This window comes from Zootermopsis nevadensis, unplaced genomic scaffold (genome assembly GCF_977971745.1).
Source record: "Zootermopsis nevadensis isolate Lab colony 2312 unplaced genomic scaffold, Znev_1.0 Znev_ptg000008l, whole genome shotgun sequence".
Classification (NCBI taxonomy): Eukaryota; Metazoa; Arthropoda; class Insecta; order Blattodea; family Termopsidae; genus Zootermopsis; species Zootermopsis nevadensis.
The window spans coordinates 12,821,771-12,845,153 of NW_028259140.1; the positions used below are offsets into that span (position 1 = coordinate 12,821,771).

General features: G+C 38.0%; 1 protein-coding gene across 2 annotated transcripts in view; it reads right to left on the reverse strand.

Moving 5' to 3' along the window:
* Task6 (TWIK-related acid-sensitive K[+] channel 6) overlaps window positions 1-23,383 on the reverse strand; it is a 55,599-nt gene that overhangs the window by 16,470 nt on the left and 15,746 nt on the right. Inside the window, exon 2 of one of the 2 annotated variants that reach the window (XM_022062685.2) lies at window positions 18,075-18,230. The exons of the other annotated variant lie outside the window; for it this stretch is intronic. Coding sequence (XP_021918377.1) covers window positions 18,075-18,230 — 156 coding nt within the window. The remainder of the gene's footprint in view (window positions 1-18,074; window positions 18,231-23,383) is intronic. 2 annotated transcript variants of the gene reach the window in all.

The following is a 23,383-nucleotide window of genomic DNA, read 5'->3' on the forward strand; positions in this document are numbered from 1 at the left end:
CTTATGAAGATGGTCTCAGTGGGATAAAGGATGACGGTCATTTTAAACGCAGGCTTCTAAAACAGTGGTATTCAACCTGGGGTACGCGAAGACATCTTAGGGGGTACGTGAAATTTAAAAAAAAATATTATGTTATGATAATCGCTGAATAATCAGTAATGTAATTTATTTAATTTATTTTAGATGTAGATTATATGCTATGTATAACTTGAATTATACACCAACAACTCTGGGGGTACAAAGTTGAAGAGAAATTATATCTGGGGGTACGCGAAGACATCTAAGGGGGTAGTGAAATTTTAAAAAAATAATATTATTTTATGATAATCACTGAATAATCAGTAATGTAATTTATTTAATTTATTTTAGATGTGGATTATATACTATGTATAACTTGAATTATACACCAAAAACTTTGGGGGTAAAGAGTTGAAGAGAAATTATGTCTGGGGGGTACGAGAACAAAAAAGGTTGAATATCACTGTTCTAAAAGATTCTCTTGGATCGCGTGCTTTCGCCTGTCCACGTTATGGGGCGAGAATTCTCACGGGACTTCTCATTTTTCGCTGTCATTTAACTGCGGTCTCAGTTTACAATGGGAAATGAGGCAAAGAGTACACGTAGTCTTGTATTTATTCAATGTGCGTTGGCTCTTTTTTCTGACACTGTAGTTCTTTACTGCAGATCAGGTTCCCTTCTGGTACATATCTGTCTCCTCCAACGTTGAACATATTTTGAAGATCGTATATTTATATGACGATGCATATGTGTTTTTGATATTTAAACTATTATTTCTTGATCTGAGTTTCTAGAACATCTTATTGTACCCAGTTTTGTTTCACGTATCATGTTTTATTCTTTGGACAATGTTCGACATTATCTCATACTAGGGCTAGAGTTAGACGTTCAGTGGTCCTAAACAATCATAACTTCAAAGACCATATCAATTGCAAAATGTTTTGAAAGAAGGGATAATAAAAAATATAGTTTTATGTTTTGAATTTGGTATGATCACTGGCAAAGCCGCTGTGAAAAACTAAGGAGACACGAACTAGCAATGGAACTTTTTAAATTTTTTTAATTTATGAGAAATAAATTAGGTATCTTCGTCTTCTTGGATGCTATCAAGCCCGTTCAGAGTTCAGAAAACTAAAATTGGTGGCCATTCCTTCGACTTCTTGGTCTTTCTATATCCCTCGTTCCTTTTGACTTCTATGTAAGTAGCTCAATTTCCTCTTCACATGTGGTTTCCAAATTAATAGATGGTTTGGTATTCATTTGCAGTAGTTGTGGTCTTTATTTGGGCCCTAATTTTCCTCATTTGACAATATATCCCCTCTGGCAACTACTATTAAGGGTGTGCGAAATCTCATATGGAAAGCTTCTAATCGTCTCTTGCCTTCCTTTCTTAAGAACCAAAGTTTCGCTGCATTAATCTAATTAAAATTTGTTAAGGCTTCTCATAGTATGAGATTTTAAGCTGTAGCCTTTTCAGCAACGAAAATTCGGAATTGTGTGTTGTGTACAAACGAGAAGGGTTGCCGACGACCTGCAAGGCGACGAGCAGCGGCAAGACGGGTCCTGCTGAAAGTGAGCGTGCACGTAATGCGGGTAGCCTATCATAAAGGCTCGCTCCCGGACTGGACTTTCTTCCCTTCCTTTTGCTACGTTCTCTATAAATCTTATTTTCCATAGTTCTCCTTTCATTCCTAATTCGACTTTTCTTTTTCGTTTTGACTTCGTTTGTAGTCAGTCTCTGTTTTATTCTATGTCCATGTGTAATCAGAATCTTAAAACGGAGAATGGCCGCTGCTTATTTGAATCACGTGACTCAGCAATTCAATCTCAGTGATTGGTTTAAAGCAAAGTTCAGTCACTGGTTTTTTTTTGAGATGGAGATGCTCTGTTTTATTTCATGGGAGGTCTAAGAGGCGGACTTTTCAGAGAAGATTTTTGCACAAAACATTTCACCGAAACGAAAATGAATCTCGGATGTTGTCTGGTAGAAGTTTGTCGAAGTTTCAGAGGTTATTACTTCCTCCATCATCAGGGCGAACGCAGTGAATAGCCACATATCAATTTACTACTGCTTATAAAAGGGGCACACTTTATCGCAATTATTCCCTTTCAGTTCAGTGAAGAGCCTTATTTTTTCCATTTTATTTTTCTTTATGCATGTAATTTATAATTCTAGCCGCCAAATGTATCTCCCGCGATCCTGTTTTCTTCAGAGATGAAGGCTCCGATTCCGTTAAGTGATTTACTTAGAGCTTGGAGCGTTTCTCAAACGGAGGGACTTACCATGACATTAATTTTCCCGGCTAAAGATGACTGTCCTCTGCGCCGTGTCGTCTGGTAGAAATTGGCCGACGTTTCAGAGGTGACCGTAGCCTCAATAATTTCGTCCCGTCTCCCCTTATAATGGAGGCTCTATGCAGGTCTGAAACGTCGATAACCTTTTCCCAGGCTACACGGCGCGCAACGCGTCCTCTCTGTTTCTGAAAGTAGCAGTGGTGGAATCGCTGCCTTTAAAACAACAGATTCTCAAAATCTGATATTTTTTTTCCAGCAGTCTAACGCACTTATAAGGGATTCAATAATTCATGTCCTTATACACGAGTGTCGTTCTAACCGATGGGGCTGAATAAGATTTCATGATGAAATGTAGGCCTCTAGGATTAATACATAAAATACTGTATTTTGGTATATTTTTAATATAAGATATATATGTGTAATGCAGCGTTTAGACAGGAACGATGACAAAATTGGATACTGTCCAATTGTAAATTTGTATCTTTGAAAATATATGCATTAGGGCTACCCTATAGTTCATGAAATAAAATCCTGTGGTGTACGTTGGGTTCATTTATTCTGTCTTGAGCGGCGTGCCCCGAATATTCTTCGATGCTCAGAATTTTGTGACAATATTTTGCTGTTCCCTGCTGTAGCTTCTTAGAAGCGGTTTGCGGTCCTAATGGCTTCGAGAGCCTCATTCAAAGTGGGAGTTCACAACTCAGCTTTTTATTCTTATTCTTCTTCTTCCTGTTATTCCTCCTCCAATTATATGTATTTCCTTTTGCAGTCACAGTCTCCGATCCCAATGTTGCAACGCAGCCTCAAATAAATCATAAGTCATCCGAGATTTTTTTGTTTGCACTTTACCGAATTGCCATGCATTTAACATTTTTAAGCATCTAGAGTTTCTTTTTCGTTAACTTTACAATCTTGGCATTGGCACAGACAAGAACTATAGCACGATCTTTCGAAATCTTGCCACGAACACATTTTTATCTCAAAATTCAGTGCAACACGTACATTGAATGAATCTCACAGAGTTGGTGTGAACAAGAAAACCAGAAGCAAAGCGTCCATTTTAACCGTGTTAGCCTCACTAGCCCGTCTAACATTTTAAAGAAAAAAATAAAAGTTACTTTCATTGTTCAGTGGTACTCCATAAACTGGATCATAGTAAAAGCGATCAGATAAGAAACATCGTTAGACAACTCCATCCAGACGTTTTTAGCCATCTCACTGCTAGCGTGAACCGCCACTGGATGGTTAACAAGAGCTGGCACGTTGGGGCTAGCCAACGACGTATTTTATCTGATCGGTCAATGTACCTATGAAGAACTACTGAAAAAAGGAATTCAAACAAAACATTCTATTTTCACCGTTTTTAAAGTGTTAGCTGGGCCAACACGGTTAACACGAACGTTCTGACTCAGGATTCATTTATCCCATGACAGGGACCGCTGGCAGGCTCTTGTGAACCTCCAGATTCCATAAAAGTCATGGAATTGCGGCTTCTCATGAAGAATTTTGATCCGAAATGGTGTGTTATCTGAGGGTAAAATTATTTGGGTATAACAGATTACTAGAGCCGCGGTGGTCTAGCGGTCAGAACGCTGGCCTTGTAATACTGGGGTCTCGGGTTCGATTCCCGGCGGTGCCCGAATTTATAACTTGTGTTGGGCAAGGCCGTGGTCTAGGCAACACGGAGTTTTCCTCCGGGGGCTTCCCCGGTTTCTCCGTGGCATCCCAACAATTACTCCATTCACACACAGAAGAAGGCAATGGCAAACCACTTCTGGATCATCTGCCAAGAACGTATATGAACAGGTCCCAGTCCGAGAAAAGGATGGAAGGATCCTGTTCATATGGACTGTCGTCAGACAGAACACTAAATAAATAATAATAATAACAGATTACTACTAAATCTTAAAACTTTGCATACCGTGTAGTGTATTAGAATATAAAATAAGTACACAAACAACTATTAACACTATAAAAAGACACTATTGCCATACGCGTTTCAACCTCAAGATTTCATCATCAGTGAAATTTGGTGAAATGAGTTAATTTCCCAGATGCCACTGATGATGACGTCTTGAGGTTGAAACGCGTATGGCAATAGTGTCTTTTTATAGTGTTAATAGTTGTTTGTGTACTTATTTTAGATTACTAATAAGTACTTAAATACTTAAAATACTTTATTTTAATGCAAACCTTTCTGTCAAAGGGCGTAATCGTTTGTACAAGCCACGTTCTGGGCATCGAGTCATGACAACATAACCTTTACATCCGGAGCGAAAATTAATAGCACTATCTAATTTCATTTAAAGGAGTTTCGCTAAACTGATATAATTAAATATACTGCGTTGCGTTGTTGCAAGTGTAGGTTTGAAGTGTTTCGCACGGCGTCAGTGAAAATCCCTTGCAGCCGAGTCACCATACAACATACCCCTGAAGCTAAAAAATTACGGTTTGAGACTCGCTGATGCGATGGTTCTAAAAATTAATGAGGAAAATTAAAAACACTGCCGCTGTCAGTGTGAAGATTAAACTACAGGGGCAGAAGCTGTCTTCATGACGTGGGGTTTGTGGGAGTTTTCGATTGAGTAACGTGTACTTCGAGTAGTGTTTTTGCTGGTTGTTACCTCTGGTGTTATTTTGTGCAATGCTTAAAGTTGTTTTGCTGTCTTTTATCAGAAACACAGTCGGTTGTTTCTGAAAGCGCAGCGCCATGACTCTTTTTTTTATTATTCTTCAACGTAACGTCAAAGCGATGATATGAATTGGTTAAGAGCAAAATCAACATTCATCCGCAAGATAAGCTTCTCTACTTCAGTGATACACTTATCTTCCCACAGTACAAAGCAAACCCCCCCCCCCCCTCAAACGCGGGGGTGTCCGTACTGGATTCGATTATACGCGAAAAATTCAGCATCAAGGAAGATTCAGTCATGCACATTATATTTATGTCATCAAAAATCAGAATTAAAGTCTGGGCAACATAATAACACGAAAATAGGAAGAAAAAATGGACAGTGATACGAACAATTACTTATCAAAAGCGGGAAATTCGATATAACGCGGTCTGCCCAACACGCTGTAGTAGAATACGAGAAAAACCAGGGAGGAAGATGGCCTAGTCTGGAAGATCGTCTAGTCTTCATGCTCACAGCAGCCTGGAATACTAAATACCAAGGCTGTTTTGAAAGCCAAAAATGGTTGTCTTTATGGACGCATTTGTTCTACCACCTTGGATTTATTCAGTAGGCTTAAGTGTGTAAATATTTGGCTCAACTTTCGCCGTATCTTCGTCTCGCAAAAACTGCGTTGTGCGTGGTAACTTGCATCGCATTGTTCTTCCATATTTTGGACTCAAAAAGAAAATTTGTTAAGGTCTTGACAGTAAACAAGAAAATCAAGATTCCAGATGAATTGCATGGTGGTGGTATTAGCGCAGGAGCGGTTGGCCCGACATTAGGTCGATATTTAACTTTAATTCTCACCTTACCGAGAATTCGAGCAGATTGTCCATTACATAATATTTACAATTTTTCAATTTACCTTCACTTTCCATGACCGCGTTCCCTAATCCCCATTGATACCATACAATATTGAGTTTGCACAGCGCGGATTCACCAAACACGCCACTTTCCAGGAAGGGATCCTCCGCGGTGGACGAGGGTTTCTCTGTAATCTGTTTTCGCAAACGACGTTTAAGTGACCGAGTCGTGGTGTTGTTAAGTGTTACATCCGTCGCCAAGAAGAAACCATTTTCGGAATTTATGCTTCTTTGGTTTGATTCTATTGTGCCCGGAATTTGTTTTTCAACAAGTGATGTACAAGAAGCCTCCAATCGATTAGTGTGACGAGCCATTTGGTAAGTTTTCACAAGATAATTCCCGAAGTCTTGAGATCTCAGGTCCTCAAGGCTCACACTGAAGATGAAAGCGATATGTACCTCCGTAATGGTAGTTATCATCTACAAAATCACGCGATGGTAGAACGCAGAAGGCCACTGTCCACATCCTGAAGTTTTATTCGCAAGAATAAAGCAGATATCGGAGATAAATGACTCGGCGCACAACAATGGAAATATTTATCGATATGTATATCGATTATCGCAGGCATGTGAGGTTTTAAATGTTTGCCACGATCGCACGCAATCTGCTACTGGGTGTGGTCTCTGTGCCTCGTTATTGGGCTGGGTTTAATTAACATAAGATGCCACCCCAACGACTGAGTTTTCCTTCCTCTGCCCCCAGGCACGATGAAGCCACACCCAGGGTCAGATCTACTAATTCGCTTGTTCATCGCGTACTCACATGAGCAGGTTACTCAGAGGATTGTCACTCACGGCCTAATCATTTATTCGCTTTCTTGTCTGAATCGTCGTGAGCTTCCTCAGTCCCGCCTTGCGAACTAAGCGGCGATAAGCGTCTCTTGAAACCTCTCCCACATAAATGCAAACCTCGCCTTGACAGTGTTCGACCTATTCTCAAGAACGACGCTCTGTCTGTGTTTCGGGAGATAGCGCTGGCTCGCAGATATTTTGCATCCAGTACAGTGGCAACGTTGATTCTGGCGTGGAGGAAATTCCAGTATCATGTCTGGGTTCACCTTTGAACCTAACCTCGAGAACATGAAAGTGCCAAAGTTTGCTGCGTTGAAGTTAACAAGTCGGTCTCTTGTGTCGGCGTTCAAGAGGCACAATGCTGTGAATGTGCAGTGGCGCCGGGAGCGGAAGAGGAGGAAAATAGCACAGAAGAGCTCTGTCGTACAGTCTACTGTTTCAAAAGAAAGAAGTTGTGCTCAGACATGTAACCAACAACGCAGAAATTTGGAATAAATGTGATTTGAGGTTTTCACAGCGGTGAGTATGAAGATTCTGTCTTCTGGGTTGTTCCGCCGTGTAGTATGGTCGATGTTTAACAAAGTTTCAGAGGTCATACTGCCTCCGTCATCAGGGCAGTATGACCTCTGAAACGTTGGTAAACATCGACCAGACTACACAGCGCAACAACCCAGAAGACAGAAATCTTCATACTCATGGCCCTGATGATGGAGGCAGTATGACCTCTGAAACGTTGGTTAACATCGACCAGACTACACAGCGCAACAACCCAGAAGACAGAAATCTTCATACTCATCGCCTTGATGACGGAGGCAGTATGACCTCTGAAACGTTGATAAACATCGACCAGACTACACAGCGCAACAACCCAGAAGACAGAAATCTTCATACTCTGATGATGGAGGCAGTATGACCTCTGAAACGTTGATAAACATCGACCAGACTACACGGCGTAACAACCCAGAAGACAGAAATCTTCATACTCTGATGATGGAGGCAGTATGACCTCTGAAACGTTGATAAACATCGACCAGACTACACGGCGTAACAACCCAGAAGACAGAAATCTTCAAGGAATAAGATTTCATGGCACCATTTGTTATTCCAAAATGTTCGATCTCGGTTACTTGAAATGGTGACGAGTGTAACCCGATGTTTGCCATTATGACCGCCATTTTATATCACGAGTCTGACTCGACATTCCAACGCAAGTGATCTAGTTTTTGCGCCAGAGCAATGCATCGCTAGTGATTGTGAAGTCAATGAATTATGACGCTGTAGCAATCGTACTACAGCGAAGCTCATCTTTCGCTGAAGCATGGGGGCTGGACCAAGAACAATTTTCATGTACTGTACACAGGTACATACAGTAGATCAATATCCACGTCCTGAGTTCCTTGAACTATGGTTTAATCCCATTAGTAAGGAAACTCGAAGGCTGTGCTGCTGTACACACTTCCAGGAACATGAATCAGGCCCTTATAAAACAAAAATAACTTACGTTTACACTAGTCATAAAGGAGATCACACTTTGCATTCTGTTGGTTGTTTAGAGATGTTTCCTGCTAGAGATGCACCGTGGTTTCTTTGTAAAAGTTTCAAGGCTTGGCCACATACGAACTCACGATTCATATCTTTGTATTCATAATTACGTAACTCTTTGTGCAGCTAAAAGGGATATTCTGAATTGGATGTTGTACTGGAGAAACCAATCTTTCACGTTTGTATTTGTAATCTTTCAGAACACTAGACATATTCCATAATTCCACGAACCATAATCCTTTTCGAAAAGCTTGCTACACGCCTTGCCAATCTTATCACCATAATAATGCCGGATGACCATACACTATGAAGCTCCTCGTCACGTATAATTCCACAGCCTCCCGTCAATATCACCGAGTCAGAGAAATGCAGTCATTTCTCCATTTAAGCGGTCAGCTCTTTCCTGATTACCACCGCGTAAACGAAGAGCTAGAGGTTTACATTCGCAGATAAAGTTATAATATACTTATTCATGTACAATGTCCTTCAACTGCATCTAATATTAATGGATTTTAAGATACATTACTTCCTTGTTTGTTTGTTATTTTCCCCACGAAAGCTAAGTCATTGTCCGCCATGTTTTCTGACAGTGTAAGCGTAACTGTATTAGAATTAGAACAACATAATGACGTAAATTAATAAATAAATATATATTTTAAATCTTGTCCGTCTAATCACAATAAATTCTTATTAAATATTAAAATATTACAATAATTAACATTTTAAAATATTTAATATTTAAAATATCAAATGATGTTCTTTATCGAAATATTCGATTTACATTAGACCATCATTTTTCATGATGGTCTAATGTAAAATCATTTGATATTTTAAATATTAAATATTTTAAAATGTTAATTATTGTAATATTTTAATATTTAATAAGAATTTATTGTGATTAGACGGACAAGATTTAAAATATATATTTATTATATCACAATATGACGCAACTTTACCATCTCATAAATAAATTTTCTTCACCGCTTTAAATTTCAAACGTTTAAGTGAAGATTCTTGTATGATCTTTACATCCGGTATGCAATAAATGTCCTTGCTCAACCCCCGCTTTAGTAACCATGATTTTACATCACGTGTAAATGATTCGGTCGACCTTAGTGTTTAATATGTTCGGATAAGTACAATTTTTAAATCTGTTGAATAGACAGCCTATCAATAGTCGTATAGACTTGAACAAACTGCTCTTTTCTACCATGACATTAGTTTGAAACAGAGCAGGCGGACAGACAGACAGACAGACAGCTTCTGATCACTACGACGCGAGGTCTCGTTTCACTTACCTCCAACTGCTGAATGAAGAAGGTATTCGAAAGGTCGCTCCAGGAACTTGAAAGAAGAGGATTATTACTTTCCATTGCGTTACGGACATCTAAGAACATGATTACAACGGTTTTAATGTTCTCTGTCAGCATTACCTGTAACCTACGACTGGCCTGGTTTTCATGCAAGGCTGTGGTAGTTTTGAGTCCCGCAAGCTGAGATGTTTATTTCATAAAAGGTCACAAAGCCGATTGCTTGAGATTCAAGTAAAGCTGTATATTTTTTTTCTACAGAAATGTTTGTGTAAGGAAAAGACGCAACCAGTCATTTTATTTTAAAGAAATTTAAACGTATTCATATATTTATTTGGGTGGTTTCCGACACTGTGTTGCGAAATTCGAAATTTTGATACGTAAAGAACAGTACATGTGTCTTTTAAAACCGTATCTTCAAGTGATACCATTTTCATAAGGCACGACTTGTAAACCGGATAATAACTTCTACCACTGAGGTCAAAGAAATTCCACAACCAAAATTAATATTGATTTCAGGTATTCGTAGTTTTTGAGTATGGGTTTAATTTATTGACAGTCACGGATGACTGATCTCGTGAGTCCACTTGAAAAGAACAACAAAATTTTCTTTAGGAAAATGTCGGAAGCTTCTGATTATGCAAATCCTGCTGCAGTAGAACCTTTAGTTTAAAAGTAAATTACGTAGATTTCGATATGGAAATAGAACCAAGTTGTTCCTGTTTTAAAGTTTATGGTTGGCACTTAATGGTAAATCACGAAGAACTTCTCATTGTAGGACAAAATTTAGTTAGCTCATGTTAAACCGGCTGGTTAAGTCTATTAGTGATTTTGTAATTTCAACAGTGGAAAAGATTATGAATTAATGAGGCAAATGCATTTCATGAACGGTCGGTATAATCATATTTCTTTTCGCAGAGAAACAAATTTGTAAGTTATGTGTAAGAATGGGCATTGCTTAAGATAACACATTGTTTCTGTTAACTTTCGGGTCTCATCTTAGTGCTTAAACCACACAGAAACTTATTTTATTATGTAGTTCATTAATAACTCAAGTATAATCAGAGTTCGCAGCGCAAATAATTTTCTGAGTGTGATCAGACGGCTTAGACAACGTGATGATTACCGACATCAAACGACTTGAAGAAACGTCCATATTTCCTTCTTTAAGCGTTCAGTTGTTTATTTTTTAGTTATATAATTAAAATATTCTTTATTTGTTTTAGTTTTTTTAGAGCTCATTTTAAGTACTCTTCGAGTTTTGTGTCAGTCTGTCTGTCGACCCGCCCACAGTTTGGATTTACTTCATTGTTATAGATTATACGCGAGTGATTAATGAAAAGAAAACTTAATTAAAAAACGATGACGGAATAAATTTACGTACCTTGCCACGGAAAACCAGGCCAAAAATACAGCAACTTGGACACCCCGAGCCATCATTTTTATTATGTACATCAAGACCTAAAACGAAGAAAACATTTCAGTGATTACCACACGACAGGGACAACAAAGTAGTCCGCTAAGCTCGATCTAACAGCCTCCCCCCCCCCCCCCCCCCCGGGAATTTCAATCGTCCGCATACTTCGTCCCCGATAAATAAAATAAAATTTTATTATACAAAAGCATTACGATATAATTTAATTAAATTATGATTAGCATATTCCGAACTTGTGGAATCACTGTCCAAAACAGAACCCCATTAGGAAATTAATGACAATATTCATGAAGACTGCTAATTATTAAACACACAGATATGTCCTCGGTGGGATTTGAACCAACAACCAGAATAGATGAGACACAGATAAGGACATCTTAAGAGACGTGTTCAGCCCGATCGGGTGATATGTTATAACGTTCATTCTCTTATTACAAAATTATGTGTGTTCACGTTTGTCGCAAAGGCTAGCACAAATCAGGTAAATTTACATTAATTTATCTATAGGGATCAAAAACATTTACATATTTCTACTCTGATTACAAGTGTCAACATGTCAAAGAGTTGGATATAATAAAGTATGTATGTCGGATTTTGTATTTTGTGTGGTAAATGTTTGAGGGTTTTTTATATTCAAATTGCAATTGAAGTGGCAGCCAGGAGTGTTTAAAATGCTACTGTGCCCTCAGGGTTAGTGAACCTGACGTTGTGAAAGAGAATGGGCTAAAAACGTGTCGCGATTAACCACAAAGCCTCTCGTAATTTAACGTCGTCTTCACTTTTACGTGGTGCATCGCATTTTCATTAACGAAGCTCTGGCATGAAGGAAAATCCTCCAACCTGAGCGCCCCCAGTAGAATGAGTAATAGCAAAATGGGCCTAACGGTTATATGCAAAGTAGAAATTGTGTGAGACTAGTTTTAAGGAACGCTTCTGAATTTGAATCACGTCGAACGTCGCCAAAACCCACAGAGATAAGTCCGCTGTAAATTTCACGAGTTCCTCAACAATTTCTTATCAAATAATCTGGCGACGAGAAGAAGTGTCCGTGGCCTCTGTCAGGAGACAGGACAGAACTGGGCCGGATGATGCCTGAGTCGCGAATTTTTCGAGTGACGTGCATCGCCGGACATACACAGGCGTGGCGTCAAAATGCAGGATCGATTCTAAGCGAATTAGAAGAAAGCCCGATCAGACGCAGATCAGTCGACAGCCGATGGAGGGGGGCGCGAAGCCTCTGAAACTGGGACACTTGAACGCTGCATCCAGCATGAGCTGTGTGTCATAACCATTAAAACTTCCGTTTCAGCTCACTGCCAGTTCTTTATGTATGAACACGAGAGGGTCTCTTACAAAAATTAATTACGTGTGTTTTCAAGGGATCTGCATGGAAATTATATTAAGCATCCCACAATTGTATCTTACCGCGCCTGTACTGAAGAACTAATTATGACAGTTATCGGCGATAGTATCCTGGATAATAACACCCTAAAATGCCTGATAATGGTGACAGTGTGATTTTTCGAAACGCAGAAGACCATAGTCATTTTCACCGCCACGAGGACCTCAGATCTCAAATAGACATAAGCTAATTTTCTTCTACTAGAAGACAGAATCGAAGCTGATGAGTCTAGAGTCAGTAGATTGAAGTGGGTGTTCTTCCGTCAAGATGTAAGCAACTGTCAGATTCATTTAACATAGGTCCACGTAGCTCTATGAGCTTAAGATGCGGTCGGACTCACTCAAATTAAAGAGAGGAACACACAGGGAGATAGACCAACGGAGAATCAATATTATTAACTTAACGAATTTGTTGATTTAAAACTGGAAACATAAATAATTTTAAGAATGATTATTATGCAGGACAAAGGCTAACAATAAGTAATTAACACTTTCTGTGATTTACGACCGCAAATTTTGCTTCGTAAGGATCGATTACAGACATAAATAAAAGGCACAGACAGGAAGAAATGATAACGAGAGGATATAGAGCTAACAAAAGAGAGAAAAATCTCGAAATTTTACGTTTCTCAGTTAAAATAAGTGAAAAAGAGGTTTTTGTTCATAATTTGACAGATGAAATTGCGAATATCGAACCGGAAATGGATGTCTCGGAATTAAACGGAGAAGAAACAACGAGAAACTACGAACAGAAATGCAGAAATAAGAAACTGATAGGAAAACACCGCCAACAGAAATGAATGGTCATGGGGCTAATACATGAAAACTTTGTTTCTTAATGTCCGCGTTCGATTCAGAATTTTCTCTATTCTGACTGTCAGTATCGCAGACTCCGACAAAAATAGATCACCTAATACGTTGTCCTGGCTGAATGTGAGGGACGTCTTCTTTCGGGTTTCGAAGCAACATTAAATATTATTTAAAACGCATTTACTTCTAAGCTTTCCTGTTTATTATTTTTTAAATGTTACTAAAGGATGAAAAGACTTTTTCATTAGCTAAATAAATTGTATGAATATTACTATATTGAGATGATAAAGTTGCGTCATATTGTGATAAATATATATTTGTTTAAATCTTGTCAGTCAAATCACAATAAAATTCCTATTAAATATTAAAATATTACTAAAATTAACATTTAAATATTTAAAATGATGTTCTCTATCGAAATGTTCGATTTACATTAGATCATCACTTTTTACACGACATGTTTCAGTTCATACACGGCAATACTTCCAGACGGACGTAACTCCTCCACAACTTCGTTTCTGGATGATACAAAAACAACAACAAAACGTTCACCCACACAAAATCATGTTAAGCACGACGTACATATACAGAACAACTTCGAATACGATATTAAAAATACAATAAAATCTGGAAGAAAACATCATTTGAAATCTGATAAACATCTGACTAAAAGTTGCATTTAAGAAATTGTATTTAAGTTTATATAATTTTATACACCTGAAGATGGTTCTTTTAGAACTTAAACATGTCGTGTAAAAAAGTGATGATCTAATGTAAATCGAACATTTCTATAGAGAACATCATTTTAAATATTTAAATGTTAATTTTAGTAATATTTTAATATTTAATAGGAATTTTATTGTGATTTGACTGACAAGATTTAAACAAATAAACAAAATTAAACAAATTACTATATTTGTTACGGATTTATTTACCTATATTTTGTTATATTCTTGGGTTTTTGTGGGACGGAATGGGTCTCATTCGGTCAACTGCCCTAGGACAAGTTTTGTCACTCCACGCTCCTAGGGCCAACAAAATAAACGTACGGAGGAAAACACTACATCGTGATAACATATTTATATATTCAAGGAGTAGGCATATATTAAATTCCAGAGAACGTGTTATAGATTTCTCTGTCCCGAAATGGAGTTTGTCCCGCTATTGGAGCTGTTTGGAAGGCCCGACAATATACTAATTTACCAGCATAACATTTACCGTGTTCGTAAACAATAGGAATTTGTAAATTATTCAAACATACCGGCTGAATTTGGTGCGAAAATCTAACCGGCTCATTCTTTGCAATGATAATATAATGGCGAAGAGAAAAAGTTCCCGTGATCTGGACTCCGTTGTCGCGCTCTGTGACTCATGTTATGGAGGTGAGTGTTCCGACACCAAAATCCCGTGAACTGGGGCTGGGATCTGATTTGTGAAGATGTTTTCTGTAGACTCTAGTTATGTGCATTCAACCGTGAAGGAAACCAGATTGTAATTCCATACTTTTACGGCGTTATCTTACTGGTGAAATGGAAAGTTACTTTCAGCATATTCATTGCTCGTTACTTTGCTACTCTACCTGCTCACAGGCACAGTTCAGGCTCTGTAATAAGGTAAATTTATCTTACTACTAAGAACAGAATCGGGGCATACTAAAGATAAGTCTTGTGAAGTCTCTCTCTTTCGCATTTGAGCCACCCTAATCTTCCCGATTCCTAGACCAGCATCTGTTGACGGAATCACTGAGGTATAACTGTTACATTTGACGAAAACGCCACTGTCTAACCTCTGGTGAAAAGTTATTTGGGCAAAATATGGTTTCACTCAGTCAGTCATTTGGATTAAGATTAATTTAGTTTGAAGCTGTAGTTAGATTTATTCGGTGTGACAAGAATGTGGAGTAGGCAGTGTAAATTTAATCGACATCAATTTAACCATGAATCCAATATTTTAAATATGTATAAATACAATTGTTGGTTTTTGTTTGAACTAACATATTAGTTATATAATTCCACGTAAACTGAGGCCTGGCGAGCGGTATGCTATACCACATTGTGACGTGTCTTCGCGTCGTGTTCTCAGGGCGTCAACAATGAACCCTGGAAGCCTGCGTCTATCTCACTACAAGTTTAATTATCCAACTTCTGAAGTTTTCTGAAACTGAACAAATACAAGACTCTTAAGACACCAATAAAATACGACTTACAAACTGAATTTTCCTGAATTTTGATACCGACATAACCTCAACAAAACAGAAATTGAAAAACACTACGTGTGCTGTAATGCTTCAGCCATTTTTTGTCATGGCGTGTAAGAATATGTTTCTGAACGAATACAAAGCAGCGATAAAATTATACTGTGGGGGGAGTGGGGCGAAGGACTAGGAGAGGTAACCTGTCGCAATGCCACTCTGCTAACCCACATGGATTGCTCAGGGGTCTGATGCCGGACCTGCGCCGTGAGAATCCGCCCGACTAACCCACCTGGGATATGGAACGGCCTTTGAAACTTATGACTTGAAATGTGATGTTATGTCTTATGAGTTCTCTGTTTTGAAACTTGCATTTTCTTTCCGGTCTTAACAGAAATATAAAACCAAGCATCCGGAAAGAGAAAATGACAAACTTCGGGTAACAAAATGAGGATGGTTCTTTAGAACAGAGAACAAAGGGCAAGAACAAGAAAACTAAGCTACCTAACGACCTCATAAAAACGGGGGAGAGAACACAAAACTCGTAAGACATAACCTAAAACAAGTTCGGCAAATGCGCTCCGGAAGTAGTTGATCCATGGAATATTTTAACGTCACAGTGTACAGTTCTAAGTCATAGGTCTCAAATAAACTTTGCATATTAATTTACCATACACTGTACTTTTAGAAGGGAGTAAAATTATTAATTTGAACACCATTTCTATTGAAAACAGTTGCTAGAGCCTCTGAAGGTGACCAACAAAAGCTAAAACGTATAGGTCGTTAAGCAGTGTTAGTGTTCAAATAATGTATTTATATTTTTATATTTTAACAAGTATATTGTTTTAATAATGACAGTATGTGTCATAAACCCAGTTTGAAAGTAAAGACATATCTGAACAGCCCAATAGAAAAATAATTCAGTTCGTCTATTAGAGTTTTGAGTATTAGTCCTTTAAAAAATGTAATGCTTTTTGCAACAGAGATTTCTGAATGACAATGATGGAGTTAGGCATTAATTAAGCCGAGAAGAATTATATAATTACAGTAAGTCTAATTTTTTTTTGGTATGAACACTTTCTGTACACGTACGGATTCAAGTTACCTTGGTTGTGTTGGTATTGTGTGAGGAAGAGTCATTAGAATCCAGACTCACTGAGCGCCCACAGCCTTCCAGGTACATAAATGATGCGCCCTTCACTTTTCAGAAGCCTAAGGCAGAAATACTTAAACTGCGGTGTGTACTTCATTGGTGAAGCTTTGTTTGTGTAATCATGGAAGTGTGACTTTTCAGAAGCGACACGATTCCGGAATTAATTTACTGATGGCGGTAATTACGTTTTCGTTAAACAAGTTTTCTCTGAAGGAACAACACTCCGCTAATGGTCATGGCCAGTTCAGCCTTCAGAGCATGTTGTGATGCATGACGTAAAAGGCGTTGTCTCTGGTGTGGAGCAAATAGCAGTACCTAATCACATCGACCAATCGTTACGTCTGGTGCCCAATCCCATTAGCTTTGCCGTTGCAGAGAACAATGTCGGAGGACGCATCACAAATAGATGCGTTTCCTACACGGATGTAATTACTAGAATATAAACAAATGTCACTACCAAAATGGAAACTAAATTAGTTTCAAGTTTAGTTTCGGTTTTAATTTGTGTAATGCGCAGAATGTAGCAGTTAAACATCTTCGTAGAATTAAAAAAAAAATTGTCAGTGTGTTAGGTCAGGATTACTAGTTAAAAAGTCTTCTGACTTTCTGGTAATTTCATTTTCGCGTGGTTTAAACTTTTTCGAAATTAGGTCCCTGCGACAAAGTCACGAAGGACGTACCACTAACGAGAATTAGATTGGGTTACATTTTAAACTGTCTGTCTCCTGGGTTGTTGCGCCGTGTAGTCTGGTAAAACTCTACAGACGTATTAGAGGTGCTTACTGCCTCCATCATCAGGGCGATCGCAACAACCCAGAAGACGTCTTCATCACACCCGCCTCCTTGAGAACCTGAAATCTCACTAGATTTCATTTCATAAGGACGCAATATTTTAATGCTTAAACTTATTTCATATTTTATGTGTTTTTGTTACTTGGGCCCATATTATTTGCAGCAATAATCTATTAACCGACAAAAGCACACAATTATTATGGCGATTATAGTATTTATTAATATGTTTAATGTTAAATCGTATTTTACTTGAATTATATAATGACGTATTAATGACGCGCCAGAACAGAATAGGCGATTTCTTTTATAAGAGAAAAACTGTTTCATAATGACATAGTGTGTTGGATTGCACTTCATTAGTTAGTGGCATTTTCTGAAACAAATTATGTAAATATGACACAAAAAAGTATTAAAGACTTAGGTAAAAATAATTGTTCACGCTAAATAAGTAACATAATATAACAAATTACAAAGAATGCTCATGCCGAACAAATTTACAGCGTTTCAAAAAGATGTATACACAAAATGGCTCTCTTTTGGGCTGTGTAGTCTGGTAGAACATAATCAACGTTTTGGAGCTCCTTCCTGCCTCCATCGTCAGACTACACGGCACTACAACCCAGAAGACAGCCATCTTCGGACGCAGAGCCATTAAAATCTCAAAACCTACAACATGTATACACATTATAATACGAAATATTAACCTTGTGTGTATATATCTTTTAGGGACGTATATCCAGAAATTGATTCGGGTCTTCGAGCAAGATTATGTTACCCCCGAATCGGGCGCTACTTACCGATGGTGGTGAGAACGGTGGTAGCGTAGTAGAAGGCTCCGGCGAACTTCCACTGTTTGCCCGCCTTGTGGGGCTCCGTCTTGAGCACCACTGTCTCCATCACCCGGAAGTCGTCTTCCGATATGTTGTACTTTTTGATCACCATTTTCTCGAGCTCTGTAACGGCCGACCACGTCAGTTACACAAGAAGAGGCACTGATAACTGACAAGAATATTCACTTCTGCCAAGCACTAGACCGGGTTGACCCGCCGAAAACTTTTCAGTGATTTCAGAGATGAAGCATATCGCATTATATATCCGCCTGTTATACGCACGTGGTGCAAAGACGCGTAAGAATGTCTGCACGAAGCTCCTGTCTGTCTTCTTGTTAACGTGAAAAGCACAGGACAGCGAAAGAAAGATTACGTACGTATGTGAGTAATCACCACGCCATTAAGACGTATGACGCACGATGTATTCTTAATGTCCGCACCAGATGGAGTTGAGCGGGCAACTCCACGTTCTGGCCGCTTTACCCCGATGAAAGTTACCCGGCGAGCAGAATACTGGGTGGACCCCAGAGGTGCTTAGGACATGATAGCGAAGAGAAAAATCCCAGACGGTCGTCCAGCCCATTGCTACGACTTACTGACAGACGTTATAGTCTGGTTTCTTTAATGTATTTAACGTGCAACTGAGTATAATTTGAAACCATTAATAATTCAGTGCTGACTAGACTAGAATAATACTCATTAAGCAGAAACAGTACACAGGTTGAGTTTCTATTACGCGAACAATAACAAAGCATTTCACTCGATGCTACTTTGCTTTTGGAGGGACGGACTTTATGCTCGAAAAGCCGTGCCATATCTGATTTGCTAACTTACTCTGGGCCTTTGTCTTTGATGCAACTCAACAGAAATAAGAAATTACCGGATAAATTAATGATGTATTAAGGCATTTCTCTAAACAGAGCCGCTAACGAAATTTACCTACAACACCTGCACAAAGGCCGTGTATTTTGGGATCTATTCATGAGCATGTCACGACCATGTTCAAGAAACCGTGTCCCTTTCATGGACAAGACGTACAGTAACAAAAACTCGAGAGTGAGAAGAGGATATAAACCCATATTTGTGGAAATATAATTATAAATTAATGACTGCGGGCTCCATGAACCAGAGCAGTTGAAGTGTGGCGTATTCCCAGATCAAAGCAACTTAGTGCGACAAGAAGGAATTTTCTCTGTTCCAAAACTTTGTTGGGGCACAGGCCCCATAATGTTCGTGCACAGTAGACCTGCTTTGTTGTTTAATGGTACATACGTTTATACGGAACTTAACTACAAAGAATGTGCGCGAATATTAATGCAACAAGCGAGGTAACTGTAAAAACTTTAAAAAAATTAAAATGCAATTAATGTTTTTTGTTAACAGTGTATATGCATACTCTAAACACATTCTCAATACAGGACATGCTTACAACACAATTGATGAAACAATGGACATATTAAAAATAGTAAAAAACAAAAGACACAGAGATACAATAGAAAAATATCACATATATCAAACTTATAAACAAAACATATGCCTTAATGATAATAATATTTTACTTAACAACCCCATTTTTAATGCACTCCAGTACCTTGACCCCAACCCTGACAAACCGCCTTTCACCCACTAACACCGCAGTCAATAACCAACCTCGCTCTGATACGATGTACTTCTGATCTCTCCTCTTACAAATTCGATATTACTTCTCTGGTAAGTTTATACGTTTACTTTCATTTAATTTATTTTGTTTTCTATATTCTATTTTATTAATGGTTTTGAATCCTTTAATTCACAGACCAATATACGCAGCTTTAACATCACTCCGACAATACGATTGCATCAATGATATATAACACAACAATAAATGTTGATACAATGTGAAAAACGAAGAAATGATAAGAAACTCAAAAATTAGTAATTGAATTAAGAGTTTATAACATACACCTGATGACGGCTCTATGAAAGCCGAAACATGTCGAGAATGTTCCATATGTAAATCGAGTAATCGATACGGAACAAAGGATAATATTTTAACCATTTAATTATCTTATATTACTTTATTGTGATTGACGGACAATTTTAATATATTTTAATACTATTTTAGTGTATATATTATTTACAAGTCGTTAGTTCCTACAAACATGCTTTTGGTATCGGGTTTTTTTATTACTCTATATCAGAGAAAAAAATTGTTACTGTCAACACTGCAGTTAAAAATATCTTATTTCACGGCTTGTACAGCGTCGGTAGATTTGATGAATATTGAAGTAAAATTAGTTAAATAACGGTAACATGCCTGTCTTCCGGGTTGCAGCATCATAAAACCTTGTAGACTAAAATGTGTTAGAATAACATCAGTCCAACTGCTTAATATAGTCATTTAAACTCCTTCTATAACAATCGCCATTATTATACACGACGTGACATTAGTTAAGTACGGATTCTGACGAATTTTGTGTTCAATATGCCTATTTAGTTAAAATTATGTTATACATTTTACACACTTTTTTAATCCAAACCATATTGGTTTTAAGCTACACAGGAAATAACACGAAAACTATTTTTGTGGTCCTATGTACTGGTACTAATATTGTAAAATCGAATGTTAGTAATTCTGTTTGAAATGTCGAAATTAATTCCGTTGTATCACTGATGATGGCATGCTTATTCTGAAACGTGTCTGTAAAAACATCAGATTTTGTTTAGAAAACACGGAGTAGGGTTTGATGTGAATATTAAAATGTCTGTCTCCTGGGCTGTAGCGCCGTGTAGTCTGGTAGAAGTTTGCCGACGTTTCAGAGGTCCTTGCTGCCTCCATCATCAACCCTGATGATGGAGGCAGAAAGGACCTCTGAAACGCCGTCAAACTTCTACCAGACTATACGGCGCTACAGCCCAGGAGACAGCCATCTTCGGAAAACGCAGAACAAAAAGTGTACTTCTATGTGCCCCAGTTTTCCGGCAGTGACACAGTTTCGCCAGTTTGCCTCATGCAATCAGATACAGAAAACGCAGTGCCGACGGTTCGTAACCGACCCAGTGTCAGTCATGTGGAACCGCGTGAGATAACGGCGCACTGCATTTGGATGCTGTCCAAATCTTCCACACATCCCATGTTTGAACATTTTTAATTAAAAGATGGAAGCAGGAAAGCGTTACTTTCAACAGCGACTACGAAACTAATTCTACGAGCTACGGAAACTTACATAAAGTTGATTTTTAAGTTTGCTTTTATTAATTCTTTGCATAGCGTTCGCAAATGTATGCATAATTGAGAGATCGTGTATATCATCATCGTTTTTAATATTTTAAAAATTCTCAACAGATTACGATTAATCTCCTGCCGAAAGTTTACGAGCAAAGTTTAATATTGATCCTAATCGGCCCAATACAACCCCTACGCCCAATGAAAATCACATAAATAGAACTTCTGGATCATCTTCAAGGGGCCAAATATTGTGCTGTCGCTTTGAAATAATCCTTATATTGTGGACAGTATTTTATTTATTTATTTAGTGTTCTGTCTGACGACAGGTCCATATGAACAGGATCCTTCCATCCTTTTCTTGGACTGGGACCTGTTCATATACGTTCTTGGCAGATGATCCAGAAGTGGTTTGCCATTGCCTTCTTCTGTGTGTGAATGGAGTAATTGTTGGGATGCCACGGAGACACCGGGGAAGCCCCCGGAGGAAAACTCCGTGTTGCCTAGACCACGGCCTTGCCCAACACAAGTTATAAATTCGGGCACCGCTCTATTATATGATACCCCTCCTTCCAACCCTCTAATTGCCTTGCGTTTTAGTTCTAACGGGCGTCGAAAGCACAGATTCGGACCGACTACTGTACAAATAGTTGGAACGTGACATGAAACATAGATTTAATGAAGATTTACAACATTTATGCTGCTTTAAACGATATACTATACACATTTATGATTCTGTTTGTGCAATGTAATTCTGTAAGCTTTGCAATAATAGGTGGGAATCTGTGTAAAATTAAAACAAGGATAAATGAAAAGATTTCAAAAACGTGTAAAATCACTTTTAGTTTTTCGCTTTTCTACAAAACTATTACACAGATGTTTCGAATGCTGAAATTCATGTGCCGTTAAGTTCTTGAAGATATTTAATTAAAAAGAAAGACAACTCAAAACCATCCCACTGAAATATGCTGCAAAGCAGCGTAAAGTAATAGAAATGCAAGGAGTGATTTGCAATTTTTAATGTTTAAATGAGCTCACGGTATTAAAATAAGAAACAAAGACTAATTTTCTTCCTCAGAACATTTTTACACTGAGTAAATTTAAAATACGGTAGGTTATTTGAAAGCATTATAAATTTGAACAAAGCTTCTTTCTTTCATTAATAGTTTATACGTAGCTAACCTAACAAAAGAGAATACATTCGCTGTTTACCAATTCTTTCCTGACTAACGCATTTGTTAGCCGAATAAACCTAGCAAAATGTTAGTCATAAATGCAGTACGTTAATTAACCGACATAGTTAAGAAGCTGTGTCTCCCGTATTTCATAATTTACTGTCTTCATTAAGCTGACTAGTATTTCTTAATGTTTGTCTCTAGATTAAACTTTAAACTAGCAATCCACTGCGATCTCTTCAGAAATTCTTTTCGGTTGAAGCTTGCAGGGCTAATTGCTTCGGGGAGTGACAAATATAAACTTTATTATTACTCTCTTAATTCCCTGCGTCTTGTGGTAGAAGATGCGTCTAAAAACACCGCAATAAACTTACGTACATTTAAAATAAAAATTTGTTATGACCGAACGTCCAAGTTACGAAGCTTCTGGGATTGGACACGTGTATAATGGAAGGCGCTTTAAAACACACCTTCAGATCTACTCATAAAGCTGGATCAAATTTAATAACTTTATCTTTGATGTATTTGATGAATGGTTTCTGAGTGAATAATCGGATAAAAATTTGAGGTCAGTACAAATAAATATACAAATCAGAGATTAATATGTCCTACATACAAGGATTTTGTTGACAGTCGATATTGACTACTACAAACCCATTTTTGAATCGTTGAATCAATCAATCAATCATCCGATTTCACTAATAAATAAATTCATAATTTGTTACTGATATCAGGTAAAAATGGTCACCCTATAATACGAATTGTAAAGTTCAAATCCCACGGTACCACGCACTATAATGACAGCCTCTAAACTTGTGTTGAGAGCGGAGGCCCACAGTTACCGACCTACGCTCAGTGATTACACGTGTCTTCTCTTCGGCTCACAGATTTAATAA